Source organism: Mixophyes fleayi, chromosome 11 (genome assembly GCF_038048845.1).
Source record: "Mixophyes fleayi isolate aMixFle1 chromosome 11, aMixFle1.hap1, whole genome shotgun sequence".
NCBI classification, from domain to species: Eukaryota; Metazoa; Chordata; class Amphibia; order Anura; family Limnodynastidae; genus Mixophyes; species Mixophyes fleayi.
This window is the reverse complement of record NC_134412.1, coordinates 91121357-91143584: the sequence shown is the minus strand read 5'-3', so window position 1 is coordinate 91143584 and position 22228 is coordinate 91121357. Positions and strand designations below refer to the sequence as shown.

The following is a 22228-nucleotide window of genomic DNA, read 5'->3' as shown; positions in this document are numbered from 1 at the left end:
GGGTGCAAAATGTGCACTGAAATCACATCAACCAATCAACAGTTAGCTGTTATCTCTGTAAGACTAAATTAGAGAATGAGGAATGCTGAGGTTTCTGTGCACAGACAGGAGTACAGTTTTGTTACATGTTCCTAAGTGACCATTTGAAGTATTGGGAGGTGCGATGTTCAGTCCAGCATGGACCTAGGTGTAAGCTACACATAATTCAGAACGTTAGAAGACATGTTGAATGATAATACTGAGCACATCACAATAATGTAACAAGATTCCATATTTTTTTATTTTGTATACATTGTATGCACTCCAGCAGCATAAACACAATTTAATATTCAAACACATTTCATAAAAGGTTTCAGAGATTTGTTTATACTAACAATATTTGTAGTAAAAAAACACTCATAACCCATTAGTGTCTTTCACAAAAAATCAACAGATATAGATATATTTTCACAACAGAAGGGAAGGTGGACTACTGCGGCTGGATGGAAATGTTTGAAAGAATCAAAAAATTGTCTTGAAGTTAAAATATATATTTGTAAACTGTTGAGCACAAGTCCTGTATTATGTCCCGGTTTGGTTCTCTTAGCTGTAGATGTTGTGTCTTCTTTTCATTGACCTTGAGAGGTCGCAGAGCAAGCGCATTGTGTCACCGGTTTTGTGTCTGGACCCTATTGTTGTTCGTCCTGGACTATTTAAATATGTCATGTTTGGGGACCTTCCTATTTCACAGTGCAATGCTATGTTCTCTCTTTGTACCGTTAATTCGTAGTTGACTGTTCTCTGTATAATTATGTTTAGCGTCATTATGTATTTTTCGTAGTTGTGTATTTTATATTACTGTTTAAGTGTACCACTCACTGACTATATACCTTTAATGCCATGCATACCAGCTGCAGGTGCCACCTCACTGGAGGGATGTTTAAGTACAGAGAAAAGTGGATGGGGTATTTTTTGCTGTGTGCAAGAACACTTCGCTGGCAGCTGGTGGAGATCTGGCCTCGTCCTATACTTTTATTGGGATGTTCCTTGAACCCTCCAGTTGCACTTAGATGGAGAAGCTTATTTCTGGGTGCACTTAGCCCAGTGTAAGACACAACTTGAAATGCACAAATGTGCCATATGTAATAAAGACCGTTCCGATGTCCCCTCACTCACACAAGTCACTTAAGCCATGAATAAGGCTAAACCCAGGAGGTGTAATGGATGAGGTGGTTCTGTGGCTGCGGGGTTATACTTTAACGTGTCACGTTACATCTCCCCGCTAACCTGGGCACACTTCTAATTTGTAAACAAGTCACCTGACACCAGAGGGTAGGTATGCGCTTTGAAGTTCTCCAAAAGGACCACAGAGGCGCACCGAGGCATATTAGGTAGTGAATACGGTCGTCTGACTTTAACGAATCAGTATAAAGCCGTACACTGAACAGAGTAATGAGAATGCAAAACCACAGCGCACGTGCTGGTTTATGGGGACGTGAACCCATTTCTTCACACCGGTTTTTACAGGGCATAACATTGACTTTGTATGCCACGATAGCAGCATGGGAAATATAGCATTTTTGTGATGGGAGGAGCTGGACAGATGGGGCTTGTATCTTGCTGGGTTTAGATTTGCATAAAACATTTTATTATGCACCCACATGATAATACAAGATTCTTCTTCTTTTTATTTTGCAAGATAAAGTTACTATAATGAAAAATCAGTGGGTTGAAAAGGAGCATTTTGGGGGTCCACAGACTATTTTTCTCCCCTCAAGAGGAGTTTTGGATTACATTTTTACACATCCTCCGAGGTAGTTTAAGGCTCAGTCTGTACGCCCAATGGGATAGCTTCTGCTCCTTCCAGGTGTACAGGAAGTCTGCTCCACTCAAATCTTTCCAGTTCTGATAAGCTCTGGTATATAGTTGTAAAAGGGGCAAGTATAGTAGCTAACTAATGATGGCAAAAATGTTTACTAGTAAATGACTAATCCAAACCAATTAAGTTTCAGTTGACTCTCAGTGGAAATGACTTGTACACTCAGATATACACAATTATGGACGGGGGTGCTCAGCTGAACAATTATTATTTTGGGTGCTTATGTAATCGTATAACACCATCTGCCATGCTTTGTGTAAAGGGGAGTTGTTAAGCAAGGTCGGTGTTACGCGAGTATACTAGAGAACACGAAAAACTAAAACCAGTTCTGAATCTCCTGTAATAACATTTAGCTTTGAATGGGAAACACTGTTGCCCCAAGCAGCACTTAAAAGCATTTTCACCACTGCAGCATTTTGCCTATAACAGGGAAGCATTTTTTCCCATTCACTGTTAGATGTCACTTCAGAGCATGCAGCATTTTCACTGCTGAAGCACTTCTTCTATAACAGGGAAGCAGTGTTTCCCATTCATTGACAGCTGTCCATTCAGAGCACGGCATTTTTCTGGCTGAAAATAAAATGCAACATTCTAAAAAAACACGTGTGAGACCACTCTCAGCAGATGTGGGAGGGTTGAGTTGAACAAGGATTGGGATGAAAACAGATGTTCTCTATTCACACAATAAATGTGAGACAAGCACAAGTCTTTATTTTAATGTAAAAATTCTAAGTAATCAAAATGTACAAAACAGTAAATATTTATATTCTTGTTGAGGAGGTGACTACATTACCTAGAAACATGGCACACACATGACGAGACTCCTGTTTGAGAAAGTGTTTACAATAGTGCTGCGATTTCTATCAAAATACACAAATATCACAATCACAGAGGTACCTCCTTCTCATAACTCACACTACACCTCTCTAGGAAGGCACGATAGTAATAAGGCATAGTGATTCCGTGTACAGTGCTACCATAGGGGTTGGTATCAAGGTTTCAACCTTCAGACTGTAATTTTCCAGCATGTACATGCATCCTGCAGCCTTTTCTAGTTTCTGACTGTGTTTTCCAGCCAAGTCTTTATATCATCAAGCAGAGGTATTTAACTTTGCTGTCCTGGGATATGGCACATTTCACATGTGCTGAATAAATATATACATATAAATACATATAAAGACATGGCTGAAAACTAAAGGATAAAGTAATGTGTTTAGTAAAGGTTGCAGGAGGGCTTATACAAGCCAATATATAACAAAGTCATCTGAAGGTGGAAACCCTGTTTAATGAATAAACTAACTGCACTGTTAACAGCAAAGTACACTGGAACAGACATTTGTTCTTTACTCTTTTATCTGTTTATGGGTCACTTTTAAAAAAAATAAAAAAACGCATTTCATGATCACCCAATTTTTTTTGCCATCAGTATCTACAGCGCAACAGTGCAGACTGAAATTAACGTGGACATTCTTATTTGTTTAATATCAACTCCTGACCATTCCATTACAGTATTTCCCAGTAAACGGCAACACCTTAACCGGAACATTCGGCTAATCCCGCCAGTGTAAAAAGACTTCATGTCTGAGTAGGTTCTGGAGTTTTCAGAAATATATTTTCATCTTTTGTTTTTCCTTTTTAAACCCTGAACAGGGGATCTTTTCAAGTATATGTGAACCAATCATTTTAAGAGTCACATTTACAGGAGGTGTCTATAATAATGATATTTACAGGACTGGCATAGTCTAACATCTCCCATATATCTGTATTTCATTAGAGAGTTTTATGACTGAGATCTTGAAAATATAAGTATTTTAATTTCCTTTCAATATGCCATACAACCTAAATACATGCATCATAGATAGCAGCTAACATTGAATTAATGATGCTTCATGTATGTAGATGAAGAACACTGCAGAGAAAGTCAACGTGTGTAAAGTCGGAGAAAGTCAACTTGCGTAAAATAAATCTTTTATTTAAATAAAGCGCTGGAACCTGAGCCTTTGCTGTTTACAGACCTAGAACGTCAGGGTAGATCTGCATTGTGTGCAGTTTGTTCACTAACACGCTGCTGATGTGATTATTGGAGTCTATTTGGTTTTGAAGTAACAAATTCTCAAGGATTCATCAGGTACCTACCCAAAATAAATACTCATAGGTGTGTCAATCGGTAATCTGGAAACTGGACTGCTAACACCACCTCTCTCATAATACTTTATCAGTGTTACATTGTAACTGTAAAACATGTTCCACTTAAGGATCCACAAAGGAGACTACGATGTACCGGGTTCCTTTTGTAGTAGGGAGTCCTTCGTGGTAGTGAGTCAGCCGCCCTGGGTGCATCAAGGCCCACCCTTTCCTTGGGGCTCTGATTGAGCAATTGTAACGCAGGAATCTGCAGCCACCTCCCTATAGGAGAAAATGAGTTAGCAATACAGAACTTAGTTACAAAATTTAACTTGGTCATATCACTGGTTCCTACTGAACAGAGGACGCACTGTCCTAGAACAAAATGGCTACCTGCATCCACTATGTGCCAAGAGAAGCCCCCCAGTGATGTCCCTGGTTCTTACTGAACAGAGGATGCACTCATACAACTAAGTGGCTGCCTCTATTCATTATGTGCCACAAGAAACCACCCCAGTGATATCTCTGGTTCCTACTGAACAGAGGATGCACTGTCATACAACAAAATGGCTGCCTACACTGTATGGAGCTGACAGATCCACTTTGATTCATTCAATAACCAAGGATACTCAGAGAGGACAATTTTGACACATGACAGTACATCGTAAGCCATGGCGTATTAATAACCTGGTGCAGTTGTGCAGTAACCCATAGCAACCTCTGCATGAAGTAAATTTTGAGAGAAGCCGGCAGAGCCGCTGTGTCACTGACCTCGTAATCCTCCCCAAAGCTGTTCAGAGCTATGTTTATTGTGAAGGTCGATGCGTCATGGTGAGGTTCCAGGGACGGCTGTTCGTCCGGTTTGTATCGTACCACAAAGGCCAAATCAAACTGAGCCTGTACACATACAAAGACTGTGTCAGTGACTTCAGGGACATCAGGCAAAGAATAAGTTACTTGGAAAACCTAGTGATTTATTTTGATAATTTTTTATTTTACATTAGGTAGGGAACTCACACAAAAAAATGTGACAAAAAAAGGAATGGTTTTATTTTGCTTTGTGTGTTTTTTATTTTTCATATTCATTTTTGTTTTTTAACCAGGCAAAAAAACCTTTTAGGTAAGAAACACATTTTATTCCGAGAATCACATTTCCACAGACCCTTACCTGGGTGTAGTAACCGGGAAACATCTTCTCAGTGATGGGGGCCACGAAATCGAGCAGGAATGTCTGCCATTCTTTCTGATAGTTGATCTGGGTCATGTGAATATCGATCGTTGGGACATTTTCATACCCTCCCTCCAGTCTCTGGTCCTGGAATAAACCAAGAGGATGGACATAGGGCTATAGACGTGACAGAAATTATTTTGTAGGTTACATTTAGGATGCAGTGCCTTCCAGCAGCCTGTAGGTGGTACTGTGTACTTTGATATCATATATGAGCATTTTAAGGTCACGCTACAGTAATTGTCCTTTAGTTGATGATTTCAAGTCCAATCTCTCTGCAGACCTCACTAGTTCCCCGTTAACTTCCCTTTTATTAATTTTAAGAGACAAAAACTACCATCCTAAACTGTGCTCGGACATGGTAAATGACGCCCAATATCTCTGAAATGTGTTTTCCACCTGCAGGTAACTTTAGCTACTTAACAACCAGAGGGTTCCTCTCTGACCAGACCAATTCTTACAATTGGAGATTTGTCAGTTTGACTGGGAATAACGATTCTCTCTCAGCGGTATTAGCAAACAGACAGTGAATTACGTTTCGTCCCTAGGAGACGGTGCAGGAAAATTAGAACGGATTCCTCCTCCCGTGCTATGGGATTAACCACTCTCCTCCGGCGATCAGCGATTTATTAGCTTGTATTAGCTCCTGTAATTAATACAATATCCTTATTGAGAGGAGCCTCTGGTTCTTACCGTCTTGCTGCCACTTGACCACTGACCATAATTTTCCATCTCATCCACTAGTTCATTACAGGCGGTGTCTGTAAATATGGGGAACCAGTACACGTCTGGGCATGGCTGTATGACACAGGATGAGAGAGATCAGACACTGATGATAAAATAATGCCAAATAATTGTAAAATGACAATTATTATTATCCTAATTGGCACCTCCCGAACGGGAGTAAAACCACAAGCTAGCACGTGTGCATCAAATACATTTGACATATGGTTTCACTGGTATTTAAATTTGCGCTGTTCAAACACCAGTGGCTACCTGACCTAAATTAGTTGTTTCTGCAACTTCTAATAAATACATTGCTTTATCTTTCTGGTTCTCTCTGTGCATTTCAGCCATGCATTTATTCCATCAGGCAGACCCACCCTGAGACATGACACACCCTTGTTGTGCTCTCTACCATAGACACAATTGCCGTGTTATATCCTGACTACTGTACATAATACACTCCAAGGGGTAAATGTATCAAGCTGAGAGTTCTCCGCCTATAGCAACTAATCAGATTGGTTTTTCAAACCCGCCGAAAAACTCTGTTTGATACATTTACCCCCTATAGTCATGTGATGCCAGTGGGTGGGGCCTGGTTTTTGAGCAAAAAAACAGAAAGAATTGAGAAAGTTGATATCATTGTACCAGGAAAACATATTGTATTTTAGGAAAAAAATATTTATAAACTACCACAATCTTTTTTTTTTTTTAAGAAAGATTTACCGATTCGATGAGTTTGCCTTTGAGAACTGCAGTGTGATTGGGATGTATGTATTTTTCTTTCCAGTCCTGTCAGGTAAAAGAAAATGTTATTATAAACACAAGAATAATAAGGTACATTTGTGTCCTGTATAATATAGTTTGTTGCTGTCTGGAATAATCTATACAAATTGCTGAGATCTGATGCCGTAACCACCATATCTCTTTGGAAATATTATACTACTTTATATCGTACCTGCCGATAAAGCAGTCTGTATCGCAGTATTGTTTTATCAAGCGACAATATTAAAACAGACCAGTTATTACTGCATTTACATGTGGCCGCAGAACGCTTTTTGTCCACCAATCCTCACCTGGACGTTATCGTAGATCTGCCACAGGTCGTTGTTCAAGTGAGACGTCTGGTAATTGTCCAAGCTCAGGATGTGGCCGAAGGACTGCATGTTTGTCACAAACATGAAGATTCCCTAGAGGTAAAAGCCAGATACTAGCACATCAGACCCCTCACACACACACAGAGGACACTCACTAACACACTGCCTGCAAACTGTCACCTTATCTATAATGCAGCTGTCTTTCTCCTGATGCCGGTTACATGTGGTTAAACCAAGAAGTGTTTGCAGCTAGTGCGAGAATATAAACATTAAACATCCAGCTGTTCTTTTCTCACACCGGATCTCATCGCTCTATACTGGAAACTGACTTCTCAGCGGATCACAAGAACATGGATTACAACACTGGACTGGGGATATATCTCCATTTTACAGCACAGTTAGTTTGACTTTTATTGACAGTTTGACGTCAGATGACTAAGGTGCACACTTGTCATTTTAATGGAGTTGCCCATTACCTTGTAATGTAAAAACTATCCCATGTAGCACATAAGGGAGCCCACTTACATTACCGGATGTCGGACCACGCAGCCGCTGGCTCACGTTGGTTGCAGACGAGTACTACAATCCATCCTGCTCTTTAATAAACTGAATGGACTGAAACAAGGACTCCTCGCAGGCCCTGTCCACACTGACCTGTTGCCGCACATTGTTACAAAACGCCATGTCTGGGTCCAGTTTTCCACTGTGGAAGACATCGTACTGGCTCAGCTTGTTCCTGAGAACGGTGCCCTTCACCAGGTAGACATTGGTGACATAGGGGACATTCCAGATTCCGCTGCACAAGACGGGGTTAGAGTCAGATACGTTGGAAGGTACGTGGTTTATGATTTATCGTTTCACCGTGACTAGCAGCAAACCGCTTAACTATCCTCAACCTGTAGGTCGGGACCTCCTGATCCGATTATATAGCATCAACTAATGACTGATCATCATTACAATATATAGTACGATAAAAAGTATAGTCATTGGATGAAAAGGAAAATATGCCACAAAATGAGTTAAACAAGTGCAGATAAGACAATGGCGTGATGTTACCATAGAGCCACACGAGTGTATATCACTGCATTAATGTCAATTCTATACAATGATGGCTATTGTGCACTCATGGGCTTAGTAAGAACCTGTACACCTTATACCCAGTCTCTTCTAGGATCTGTCTAGCAGGAAAAAAGTTTTTAGTTCAAAAAGTTTTTGTTTGGCTATGACAACAATTAATCTTGCCAGTAGATGGCGCTGTTTAAATGTCATCATTGGACAACAATTGATTTGAGATAACCACAGGTAGGAGATGCTCATATAAATATACACAAATATGGGGATAAATTATTGTATTGAACGCTTGGAGGTGAAGTCCAGCTTTGTGGAAGTGAATGGTACCTTGTGCAAAAAGCTTTACACGCCAGTCAGCTGAAACCACTGAAGTAAGGCAGATGCCACAATGCTGGGGTGTACGGACCCCGAAAAATAAGGTTCCAAAGTTACTTATTGTATGAACTCTATCAGAGTATCTATCTAAATAACGGGCCTGATTCATATTCAAATGCAACTTGCGATTAAAAAAATAAACTGATATTGAGCGTAATTTCTCTCGTATTCAAATCCGAGCGGATCTCGAGACGTGTTTCAATTTGAATCTGGCTGCAAGTACGCTCTGCCTAAAAGTTACTTGTTAACAGACACAACAGACTGCAAGATACACACATGGATATGTGCATCAGAGCGCATGCAAAAAAAAGAAAAAAATTGTAAAATAAATAAACAACTAATTAAACTATAATTATTACTAAAAGTTTGTGCTTTCATTTTTATTTTTACAATATATACATAAATCAAGATGTTCTCAATAGGCACTGTACATACAATGCGTTTTTATAGACGCATCCGAAACATGAATCATGCCCAGTGTGTCTATTTTGTTTTACACCCCAAAACAATCCACAAAGTATTTATTTTATTAAAAAAAAATTATATTTTAAAGGTAGACCCTGATTATTAACTGCTGTCATGTCCTCATTAATTTACTTACATTCTCTGTCCCTGAACAATGTCTATGTAATCCTCGGAGCGAGCGTAATACCCATCCGTATTAATTGCACCCCAAAAGTTAGACCATAGATCCTGAATGCGGCTCACCAGGGGGGTTATGATTGACCTGAGAAGAGACAAGGTAATTAATCACAAATATGTACAACTTTCAGCATGGTCTGTGTAATAGATTAACCCATCAGCCATCACCTAGAAACATAAAGTTACATAATAATTATGGCCTCTTTCTAAAAGACGGATACTACGTACTTGTTCTGCTCGATGAGGGTCCGTAGGACGCTGGTATTTTTCAGGACCACCTGGACATCGATAGAAAAGTAATACTCACACTCTGGGTTCTGGCGGCACGTATCCCTAGAGATAAGCAGGTCAATATTGAACGCACTTGTAGCTCTTCATTTATCATCTCAAAATCCCCCCTACAAGTCAGGTGTTCACGTGATCCCAGTCTGATCAGAGACAAGAAACTCAAATCCCCCCCCCCCCTCAAAGTCAGCTCATGTAAGACCACAGTGAGATACTGAAATCTGTTTACGCTGCCATGTAACAGTCAGGGTGGTCTACCCCCCCAGGACAAGCCCCCGTTTTTGAACGCAGAGACCCAGAGTCTCTGGGCCAATCAAATTGCTAGGAACTAATGACAACACAGTCACGGTCTGACTAATATTTGTGATTACTAGTGAATCCACAAAAATGTCTGACCGCAGTGGATCGCCATTACACAGCGCATGCCTAAGTTTTGCTGCCGTGCGCCTAGATTGTCCAAAACACTTCAACTAGCACCCTTCGAAACTCCGCCCTCTGAACATCCTCACTCCGCCCTCTGAACATCCTCACTCCGCCCTCTGAACATCCTCACTCCGCCCTCTGAACATTCTCACTCCGCCCTCTGAACATCCTCACTCCGCCCTCTGAACATCCTCACTCCGCCCTCTGAACATCCTCACTCCGCCCTCTGAACATTCTCACTCCGCCCATCGTCCCACACTGACCAGTGCGACTGCGCACATCACCACAGGCCAATATTTTTCATTGTGCCTCGGCTGTTAATTCAATTAGTAACTGAGATCCAATGTAGTGTAATTTAACAGGTCCACTTTTTAATAAGGGTTTTTTTCTTCCCAAAAGTAGGCGACCCCCTTTAATTACAAAAAATGAAAGTAGAGGGAAGAAAATGAAAAGTATAATTAAGTAAAAAGAACTACGTTGTGTGTGTTATACACTTGTGCTTGCAATGGTAGACTTAAAAAGAAAGAATTTATTTCTCATTTGATTTTGTGACCTTAGACTATAAAGTGAGATTTTTTTTTCCCTCCAGAAAATGTGTATTAACAGTGCTCTGCAAAAGCGTAATCCTTAGCGAAAAAAAGCACCACCATTCATAATATTAATTGTGTGACTACAACAACATGGAAATCATGTGACGCTGACAAGCTGAACTCATTTTTGGGTGGAGTTATCCTTTAATAGTTTACAGTCTCCTTTTAAAACTTACATTCCAATATTACGGACGTCGGCAACGTTGGAGGCCTCATCCGGCCCCACAGTTTTCACAGCATTGTAATCCGATCTGTGCTCCTCTAGGAATTTTTCCACATGTCTCTGATGATGGGGTTCCTGGGTAAAGAGGGAACAAAGGATTAGAGACTTCACCACCACACACATCCCCGACCACACTGGACAGGACGCGGGAGCCTTTTAACAGATATCCTTCAGCCTCTGCGAGCAAACATCTCCCCCATCCTATCACCACAAATTAACCATCACTACCCGAGCGGTGGATCAAGTCTACGAAGACATCGGCACTCTACTGTAAGGATGGTTCTACTTACGTGGTTGGCGAGATAAAGCTGGATCCGTTTCTTCGGGTACTGCAGGTTATCGAGTCGTCTGAAAAACTCTGATACGAACGGGGTTGGCTGCTCGATGAAGATGCCAATTACAACCAGCGGGAAGGCGTCATCGGTCTGCCAAAACCAAAAGAGAGAGGCTTGTTAGAGCAGTGATTCCTGGTCAAAGGTAGACAATCTAGGAAAGAGGGGGTGATGTGCAGCAATGGTTCTGGTCTCCGTTTCCAAAATTAAAGGGTTCTAAGAACCCACTGAAAGTATTTTTGGACAATCTGTGTTATGAATCTGCAAGAACAGTGTCATATCCATAGAGTGCTCCAGGCTTATAACATTTAGGAATGATGCCACACACTAAGCTTCAACTTGCATTTCAACCCTTTGTCAGGTACTTAGTCCCGGTTGAACTGCAGAGGAGAAAAACAACAACAAACTGGAGAGAGGACTGCAAAACATTATTTCACTTTATCTGTCTTCGGATACAGTATATTTTCCCGTAATCCATGTTACACCAACACAATCTTTAATTTGTACTTTTCCTTTGTATTAGTTTGGAGTTATGCGCAGAGCAAATCCAAAGTGTCTTCACAAAAGTCCGTCTCGCATGGTAACCTTCACACAAGGGGTCTGACGCATACTCTGTGACCCATAGACAACACTATCCATCAATAGGTCGTAATACAGCCATCTCCTGCTATGCACAACGGCGTAAAGCAGCGAGCCACTAATACCGAGGAAGGACATTTGCAGCTCCGCTATTTACGGACTTATATTTCTACATTAATACAGCAGATTTTTGTGCAAATATTCCAAGACAATATATAACTGTTGTATGGGCATCTATGTTTAAACATAAATCATACACACATTTAGTGGTAGAATCCCTGTAATATCTATAAGCTTTTTGCATAAAAATAACCTAACTTTGCCATTAACATTTAAGTCGCTATTTTACCTTAAATCCTGCCAAGCTCCTCAAACCTTCTTCACAGATGACGCAGCCGGTCTCGAAAGTCCAAACACGAGGGACGTAATTCCCCAAGTAGTTCATAAGGAGCTGATGAACATAACAATTCCAGAACAAAAGTTTAATAAACAAACTTTAAATTAAAATGCATGTCCTAGCATGCATGGCTAGCAGAAGTTCTCAATACATGATGGAGAAACAGCAGGGAATGTAAGTGCTGGATACACTCTCTGGCAGAGTGTATCTAGCAAAAGATTAGTTAGAGAATAGGAATCATCTTTGCTAAAGTGCACTTTTAGCATTTAACACATGTAATTGTTTTAAATCTATCATCACAGAGCTTGAGATGAAATCTTACCTTGGTTGGTCCATTCCCGTTGACTAAAACAGGAAGTGTGTCGTACAGCAGATTTCGTGCTCGAACTCTCCCATTCTCAAATTTTAGCACCACATCCCCTGGAATGGAAATTGAGGCGGTAAGGTCGCAGCATTACAGAAATGAGTGCTAGCTTCCAATCGCCAGGACAAAAACACACTTTTATTTTCATTTTTTTGCAATAATTTATTTTATCAACTTCACTACAAAAATCCACATTGATAATTATGTACTCACCCACAGACCCATGAAGGTTCTGGAAAATCCGACTTCTGTGATCTAAGGTGATGTTAATCTTCTCCTTAATGAAAATAAAAATAAATGAGTTCTGGGGCAGTCGCATCTAAAATTACTTTATTTTCTTACATGGTGCAATATATCAAATATGTATGAAAAACGGAGTCCACTTAACTTACATTCAAGTTTGGTTCCTGACCGATAATTTTCAAAGACCGAGATTGCAGAATAGTCACTTATTTCTGTTCCCCATTTACCCCAGGTAAAACTACCTGCCTTGTATTGCCTATTTAAGGAACGTTAAAAGTCTTTTCAGTGTAATCACTGAAAATGGTAAAATCCTTGATAGATTTCTGCATAAATGGACTTTATGACTTCCCTGGTAGAGTGTTCGGTATGAACGGTAATTACGAGCAATATTACCGTATAAACGGTAATAGTTTTAACGCGCTCATTCCGGCGGCGCCCGGAGGAACAATTGAATACCCCCCAAATAATAGATTTGAGAATCACAGTGGCAAAGACAAACTATTATGTGAAAATCTACGAAGCACAAACGACATGGTTATCTTTAACCACAGCCCTCGGGTGTGCAAGGAGTAGACTGTAAGTCTCACTTACTCTTTTCGCTGGGTCCACGAAGACTTTGGTGTAGAAGAGCTGGTCGCTGTCCTCATCCGCTCCCGCCCAATCCGCTGTTAATTTGTGTAGATGTGAGGCGTAGCCTATAAAAGCTGAGGACATAAATGAGAACGAGGTTATAAAAAGTTTTGCACCAGAAGTGGGTTGTTAAATTAAACAGTCACAAAACAATAAAACTAGGCCATGCCAAAAAGCAGACCAATAAAATATTACATCCAGCCACTTCCTAATACAACACTGATGTGACATCTTTTTTTCAGTCGTGCTTTTCTAATTTCTATAGAAATAATTCATCTCTGACTTAAGGCTAGCACCAGGATTGGCCTTGAAATGCACATCGGGTACACGCCACATATGTTGTTGTCACGGACGGAAACCAGATCATATGATCTTATGAAGCAACACGGTGGCTCAGTGGTTAGCACTTCTGCCTCACAGCACTGGGGTCATGAGTTCGATTCCCAACCATGGCCTTATCTGTATGTTCTCCCTGTGTTTGCGTGGGTTTCCTCCGGGTGCTCTGGTTTCCTCCCACACTCCAAAAACATACTGGTAGGTTAATTGGCTGCTATTAAATTGATGCTAGTCTCTCTCGGTCTGTGAGTGTGTATGTTATGGAATTTAGACTGTAAGCCCCAACGGGGCAGGGACTAATGTGAGTGAGTTCTCTGTACAGCGCTGCAGAATTAGTGGCGCTATATAAATAGCTGATGATGATGATCTTACATAAGATTACTACCTGGTTCTGAGTTTTGGAAATACCAGAATACTCTCCAGCAATTCCAGCTCTACTATAACACTGTTTATAGTCATGGTTTCCATTTTTACATTGCCACTGCAATTGTGTAAGCACAGAGTATTGTGACCTATAACTCTCGATGGGTAGTGGATAAAATTTCACTTTTTAAGCTTTTATATGTGATAAGGCACCAGAGGCTGTATGCAGTGTAACTGGTCAGAGACACGTTTATTAGTAGTACAAGTGATATCGAGGACAGAGTGCTTCTAGATTCCCTGTAGCAGTATGGGATATACTATGAGCGCCTGTTTCATATCACATTGTTTATATAGATCTGGTTAGAAGGACGGAGTCTGGGGCATGTTGTAACGAGTCTTCCATTACCGTGGCAGTATCTGTAAATGATCTGCGTAAAAGACAGAAGCTATGTTTTTCTGTCACACGTAACATTTATAATTACAGCCAAAAAAAGAGACGTTTACCAAGTTAAGATAGGTGTAATTCTACCTAGGTGGAGGGCACTGCTCCCCAGATCGACAATGTGTTCACCAAAGCTCTGCTCTGTCAAACTAACACTTGCCTACTCTAAGAAGGCATGGATGCTATTTGTTATCCCTCACTGTAAACTTTCTATTTGCAAAAACTGGGAAGAGACCAAACAAAATGAATGATTAAATTTTAAATTTTGGGTGACATTACTCTATTAATATTAAAAAATATAAATATTAATACAATCCTTAAATGATTACCAAGCATATTATGCAAGCTGATTTATATAATGTAATTGTCATCCTGGTCACACACATGTCCGTCATTGTCAAATATGATTAGCAGGCCGTGCCAAATGTGATTGTATCTGACCAAATTGATCAAAATCAAATTGCCTTTGACTGACCTCATCAATAAGGTCATTGGCTGACCAGGAACGAAGCACTTCAAAATAAGCTTGAAATCTGTCCGTTCGGACCAGCTATGGATGACTAGATCGGTCTAGCTACAGATCAGATCAGGTCATTCAGGTCGAACCAAAGGACTGCCTATCGTTAAGAGTAAGACTCACAGATATATATGAAAAGTGAGGAATTTCTCAGATAAATGAGATAGATTTGAAAGCAGGGTAAGCATAAAAAGACAACAGGGAGCCTTTCAAAACCTAAAGCAGCTGATAACAGAGGGCAATTGCCCAGATTCAGTTACATAACAATATATAATTTCAAACATCTTAAATTTTGTTTCAGTATTATAGATATATATTTGTGAATGTCGTAAGAGGCGTTTTCATATTAACGCAACTTGTATTTTAGGTATAGCGGTCCTTTCAGGAGGGTGTAAAAAAATGAAATAAAAGAGGAATATTGACGGGCCCATACCTGAAGCCCCGAGGAAACGTTTGCCCTCCCTGACGGACGGATATTTGGCCTCGAAACGTCGCTCAGGGTACGCCACGGCCTCCGCAGAGAAAACCACTTTACTTTTGGCTTGCTTGAATTTCTTGAGAAGCTCAGCGGGGCCCGAGGCAAACACAGTATCATAACTTGTAACAAAAACAGTAATAATTACTTTGGGAAGTGTAAAACAGTCTTGAAATATTATAACACATTTTATAATTATGTAGCTTTTATAGGCTACGCCTCACATCTACACAAATTAACATTATAATTATAAAAGTTAAATTATTCAATTGGTAGAAAATGTATTTGGGAAACAGATGTTTGATAAACAACATAGCAACAAAGTGCCATAACTCGCAGCCACCAATCAGAAGTTTGCTTCCATTTACTAAACCCCACTAGAGAGATAACAGCTCAAGTCTGATTGGCTACTATTGGATACAGAACTTTATTAAACAAGTTGCATTGAGAACAGGTAGCAGCATGATTTGCATTGTTCACTTGTACTGGATGATGTAACAAGTCACGGACAACCTGACAAAACACAACCGTCATTTAGTCCATGTGAAGCGTAAGTCTCCCTGTATTAGTAATACCTTTCAGTGAAGAGGATGATGAGATCTTCATTATCTGCATATTGTTCCAAAGCCGTCTTTAGGAGTCGGACTTTCTGACCCTCTCCACGCCACTCTTCCCCAAGACCCAACACCTGGGGAGAGATAACAAGCCTTAAATGGCCAGTAAACGTCTTGAATATTAACCATGACGGTAAAAACATCGGTCAGTGTCTCTGTCCAAAAATACCATCTCCACATTTCATTACCGACACCTGAAGCCCCTCCAACATCTTTAGAACTGGATTAAAAAGCAGAAACTGCAGTCATTTGAGCTGCTGTGATGTCATTTGCCGTGCACTTATATAGGAGTCTACCAATCCACACAGTGCAGGTTTACAAAGCTGTCAGTCACTCTCTATCTGCTCAGTTAATGAAGCAGCCCTCCTAACATGACAAACTGTTGCAGAGGAGTGATACAGGAAGTAGAATACTAAAGGCCATTTACAAACCGCAAAAGTGCCCTAAAAAAAAAAAAGTCCTATGCCTATTTTTCCACGAGTGTGCCCAGTATAGCACTAGGCTGAAGTCTATACTTTCATTGGGACACATTGTACACCTTCCATTCGGAGAGTGCATTCCAGACATTCTTCCACCGATGTAGTAAAAAAATCTTTAAACACACAGAAGTGACAAATGTAATAAAGGGAAAAGAACAAAATAAACCCTTAGAGGTGCTCAAAATATCACCTAGACCTCAGCATCTGTTATAGGAGGCTGCAATTCTCCTACAAATACCAAAATACAAAACCAAAACCACCAGCGCCTATAGGTCCAGTCTAAAAATAATAAAACAAAACTAAGAATGCAATAAAGTAAAATGACAAAAAAAAACACATAAATATGAATCAATAACTGTGTTCATGAATCATATACAACGGTATCAACAATTTTAAGAGAGAGAATTGTAAAAGCCATACTTCATTATGGGTACAAATTCAGAGTTGCAACTCTCTTATCATTGTGTCTCTAGACTCAAGCTATAGCAGCGGTTCCCAAAGTGTGTGCCGTGGCTCCCAGGGGTGCCGCAGACCAGCCATAGATTAAAAAAAACAACACAAAAACTTACCAATCCACGCGGCGCCGAGACCCAGCATCCTCCTCTCTCACGCAGCTAGTGACAATCTGCGTGAGAAAGGAGGATGCTGGGTCCCGGCGCCATGCGGATTGGTAAGTTTTTGTGTTGTTTTATTTATCTATGGCTGGTGCGCGTCAGAGGGAGCAGAGTGAGAGGGATCGTGACAGCGTGGCAGAGGAGGGGGAGAGCGTGAGAGGGGGCAGAGGAACTGGAAGCAGAGGGGGCAGAGTGTCTGGATGCACAGGGGGCATTTTTGCATACAGCTAAATAAGTATTTCTGTCCTGACCTACATACTTATTACAATTTTTTGACCCAACTACTTCTAAAACAGCACTGCTCAGTAATTATTTTGGAGGGGTGCCTTGAAAAAATTATGGAGGGTGCCGCGAACTGCAAAAGTTTGGGAACCACTGGACTATAACATTATATTTAAAATAGTTACATTAGAAGTTAGAGGTTACATAAAACTGCTACTAAACAGGCTTTTTTAGAAATATAAAGGACTATAATTACTGTACAATACGTTTCAAGCGGGCACCTGAATGATATTATAAAGATATTTTTTTGCATCACTAATGTGATCTCTTCTAAGTTTTGTTTTGTCTTTGTTCAATGTTACTTTGGGCAATGAAATAGTTATGATTCTTTCGGCCGTGAGTATTTCCTTTGTCAGTCTTGGAATTCCTGGGTAAGACGCCCTCGGGGATCAGAGACTACTCACACACCTTCACTTTGTAGTTGAAGCATTGCAGTGATCTCTGGAAGCGTTTGAAGCCGTCCGTCTCCTCGGTGGCAACAGTTAGGACTAAGAGGTTATCTGAACATAAAAAAAGCAAAAAAACAGCAATTATTATTTCATATTGTGCTGCACCAAATTCACTAGCAAGAGGTGATAGAGGAGGCACAATGGGGGCTGCAATCTGTGGGCTGGATGAATATTCTCTCTCTCTGTCTGTCTGTGTGTTAGGGAATTTAGACTGTAAGCTCCAATGGGGCAGGGACTGATGTGAATGAGTTCTCTGTACAGCGCTGCGGAATCAGTGGCGCTATATAAATAAATGGTGGCGATGATGATATTCATTCAAATGCAGCATGTCAATCCACTAGGAACTGCATTTGATTAGCATCAGACTATATTTTTGTTATTATTCTCTAATCTCTATTAGTCCATGTGTACCCTGTTTTTAAGTGGCCAGGGATGGTACAATCTGCAAACAATTAGAATGGTCACAGCAGCACATAATATTTCAGGAGATTGTTGTGTTGATCATGTGAGAGGCAGTCACATGTCCATGTGATTATGTAAGTGAGGACAGGGGCAGTGACATGATGTGAGGAGAGGAATGGAGGCAGCAGGAAGCCATAGACTGAGAGTTATATAGTGGAAGGAGCAGGGTCCCCAGCAGCACAGAGTATATCAGGAGATACGTGATGTGTTAGTGAGGACAGGGCTGCATGTGACAGGGGCAGTGACATGATGTGAGGAGGGGAATGGAGGCAGCAGGAAGCCACAGACTGAGAGTTATATAGTGGACGGAGCAGGGTCCCCAGCAGCACATAGTATATCAGGAGATTAGTGATGTGTTGGTGAGGACAGGGCTGCATGTAACAGGGGCAGTGACATGATGTGAGGAGAGGAATGGAGGCAGCAGGAAGCCACAGACTGAGAGTTATATAGTGGAAGGAGTAGGGTCCCCCAGCAGCACAGAGTAGTGATGTGAGACTCGTGTCATACTGATGAAGAATTAAATAGTACAAGGTCCACAGAGGTGCTGTGTCCCAGAGCAACCAATCACTTGTTTCCTTTCATTTTTCTAAACTGCACTAGAAAAATAAAAAAATATTAGTGGTTGCTATTAATTATATACCAGGGGGCAGATTTATCATAGAATGAACAGTCCTATTGCTGTTGAATGCAGGTGGTTTTGTGAGATCGGGCTCATTATCACAATGTCCTATACATAAAAAGGGTTACATACGGCCATGAATCCTGTTAGCAGTTCTATTATGCTAATCTCAGGATGGAGAAAACATTAAGAAAATTGTTTTTAACTCAATAAATTTTCAGCAAGAGAAAGTGCGCTACAACGTAGGTAAACATTAAACAAACTGGGAAACAAAAAAATTAATAATAAAGGGGAATAAACATCAACCACAACAAGACTGATTCGTTGAGCATTAGAATAAAAATATTGAAGAAGCAGGAGAATAGGTTTTTGACATATAATAAAAGGAACATTATTTTCATTATAGTTATAAAACTTGCTTTTTGGTATGAATTAATGAAGTATTTTTTTTTACTAAATAATGCTTAAAAGCACTGAAATGATTTTAAAATATTTATTTTTTAAATTCCAACATTATTGGAAATGACAGCATAAAGCTGAGATTTGGGTTCCACTGTGTATATACAAGCCATCTCATACACGCATACATAGACGATGGTGCTATATAAATACAGGATAATAATAATAATCATTAACATGCTGCACCATGTAAAGTATACAATTACAGATACGAGCTGAACAAGGACTGTACTGTGAAGGTAGGCTCTGTGTGCAGCCCAGTAACCTACTTCCCTTCAGTGATGGGGAAAGAATAGCTCCATTTATTCTCTTCTACCATCACATTCTACAATCCATCTATGTAAACAATCCCTCTGCATATATTGACATATTGTCTGAACCTCACCGATGACTGAGGTCAGTTTAACTACACACTTCCAATACTATATACAGCTCAGGCATATTGTACAGGGTACTATATTGCAAGGTAAATAGTAGTCATATATAGAAAATAGGCAGCAATTAAAATAATGTGTATGTTTGGGGTATGTTAAGATATATTTATTTTTCCATTTATGTATTAGTTTTTCATTACACTTACAGCCAAATTACTTTTTAATTAAGCTAGTTTATGGAACACTTTTAAACACTGTATTTAGAAGACAGTATATGAGCTAATTTGACTGCTTGTGAAGTGTTAAATTAATATAGAGAATAGCATGAAACATATTACAGAGTATTGACATCTTTGCTAGGTTGGTTTGTCTGATACTATAGTACTGACCGAGCATCATTACCAACTGACACTGGGGCAAGGATACTACTTTTGAATACTTTAGTATGCCATTAAACATCATTTAGCAATGACAGATATTGGACCACGACATCTGCAAAATAGATTCTAGCATTGTATCCCTGTGTTGTGAACTAGTTATGGATTGTTTTGTAATAGTTTCGCCCAGTTTCCAGGATCCTCTTGGAGTTCAGAGCTGTCAATCATGTTGGACTTTAAAAGCAACCCACAACTGAGAGCTAAAGATGCTGATTACTGACCTCTCCAAAACCCCAGAGGCTTACTGACAGCAGGGGACAGTTCCTCTAACTGAAACTATTACAAAACTGCACATAACTGCTCAACAATACTGGTATAATACAATGTATTCATACACTAACCATTGTGCAATGTTAGAACCTATATATCAGATGCTGTGGAACTACAAGTCCCAGCATGCGAAGGTAGCTGTAAATCCACAGCTGGGGGGCTGCAGGAAACCTACCTCTGTATACACATCATCAGAAGGGACATAGCCTCACTAAAGTTATTATAAATAAATAAGAGTGCCACAGGAAGCATACAGATCCCACGCAGTGTATACATGAATGCATGGAGGATAGGAGCATGGGGTCAGTATTTAGGATTGTGCAATGGAAGTAGCCAGAAGTCGCACTATAATTACTCACCCTCTGGGCTGGAGCCAAGAGCCCCCAGGGGCAGCAGGGAGAGCAGCCCTGAGACCAGGAGCAGGGAAACCATCTCGCACAATCTGCAGCAGCCGCAGTAATCCCAACCACCCCGAGCTCCCGGGACTCTGCCACGCAATGACCACGCCCACTGCCTGCACAGGGCACGTCACTCACAGCAAGGCTGGCTTTTCATTGGCTTAGGGAAGTATTCGGGGTTCCCGCCCATCTAGTAGCTTTTTCTGGGACCTCTTCACTGCCCATTGTGCTGGGAATATAGGGGTTAATGGGAGCCCTACATGTTGGCTGAATGATCCCTGCTGGTCACCTGGAATTATTTAACATATTATAACCTGATCTGTCTGTATCTGGCTCAGAGCATAGAGAAAGCTGGATATAAAGCTCTTTCCTTTTGCAGATACCAGGCCAGACCCTGAGCTCATGAATAGGATAAAGAATAACTAGTAGGTGTTTCTGTACAGGGGCCAGAGAGCTCCTCTGCTACTTGTAGCTTCCTTATTACTGCCAGCTTTGCAGCAGGTCCGGGCTTAGCTGGTCCATCTTCAGTAGCAGCAAGGAATGTAACTGCTGCCTTATATCGATTAACTAACTGCAGCTTATTTAATGTCAGCGTACAGATGAGTTACTGGGTAGCAGACATCTGGCTCAGCACAAGGAATGTCTGTGTATTACTATTTAACTACAAATAAGTCACCCTGCACCCAGCTGCACTGTCACTTCTCTGCACACTGCAAACCAGCGGCACTGCAACTAGTACACACACTGCACCGACACTAGTATACACACTGTTCCCAGCTGCACTGCCACTAGTATACACCCTGCACCCAGTCGCACTGCCACTAGTATACACTATGCACCCAGCTGCACTGTCACTAGTATACACCCTGCACTGCCACTAGTATACACACTGCTCCCAGCTGCACTGCCACTAGTATACACTATGCACCCAGTCGCACTTCCACTAGTATACACCCTGCACACAGTCGCACTGCCACTAGTATACACACTGCACCCAGCTGCACTGCCACTAGTATACAAAATGCTCCCAGCTGCACTGCCACTAGTATACACCCTGCACCCAGTCGCACTGCCGTTAATATGCACACCGCACCCAGCTGCAGTCACTGCTCTATCCCAGTCCAGATGTGCACAGAGTACGTGCAACACGTGAGATACGTGCAGAGCTCCTGCAGGAACTCACAATCCAGCTCTGTTCTCCACTGGACATAATATTATTCATCAGTACGACATTATACAACCGCCATTCTACGTTTCTGGATGGTCTAATTTGTTACAAATCACTAAGGATTAAACCCAGTTTCTGTTCAAAGCTAAATCTAAAAAAGATCGTCTTATAAAATTACTGCTATATATCTTTATAGGACTTTACATTTCCGGTATAACTGAATGTAAACTACGGTTATCTCCTGTCAGTTATCTAATGCTGGGAGATATTGGCAGCAGCGCTACTC

The 22228-nt window shown here is 40.8% G+C and overlaps 1 protein-coding gene and 1 long non-coding RNA gene across 2 annotated transcripts in view; one reads left to right on the top strand and one right to left on the bottom strand.

Annotated features, from left to right (window-relative positions):
• Nucleotides 1-15663, top strand: part of LOC142107088 (uncharacterized) — a 58687-nt gene extending 43024 nt beyond the window's left edge. The window contains exon 3 of the long non-coding RNA XR_012679866.1: nt 15210-15663. This is a non-coding gene — a long non-coding RNA (uncharacterized LOC142107088). The remainder of the gene's footprint in view (nt 1-15209) is intronic.
• PLOD1 (procollagen-lysine,2-oxoglutarate 5-dioxygenase 1) lies at nt 2548-21434 on the bottom strand. The gene is made up of 19 exons (XM_075190245.1): nt 20736-21434; nt 17715-17806; nt 15893-16005; nt 15276-15439; nt 13146-13258; nt 12525-12588; nt 12270-12367; nt 11900-12001; nt 10930-11064; nt 10593-10714; nt 9347-9451; nt 9078-9203; nt 7685-7826; nt 7010-7123; nt 6660-6725; nt 5904-6008; nt 5151-5297; nt 4754-4879; nt 2548-4264 (listed from the first exon to the last, which is right to left on the bottom strand). Exons 1-19 carry the CDS (start codon nt 20806-20808, stop codon nt 4109-4111), a joined length of 2163 nt encoding a protein of 720 aa, XP_075046346.1. The 5' UTR covers nt 20809-21434; the 3' UTR covers nt 2548-4108.
• Nucleotides 21435-22228: the final 794 nt, after the last annotated feature.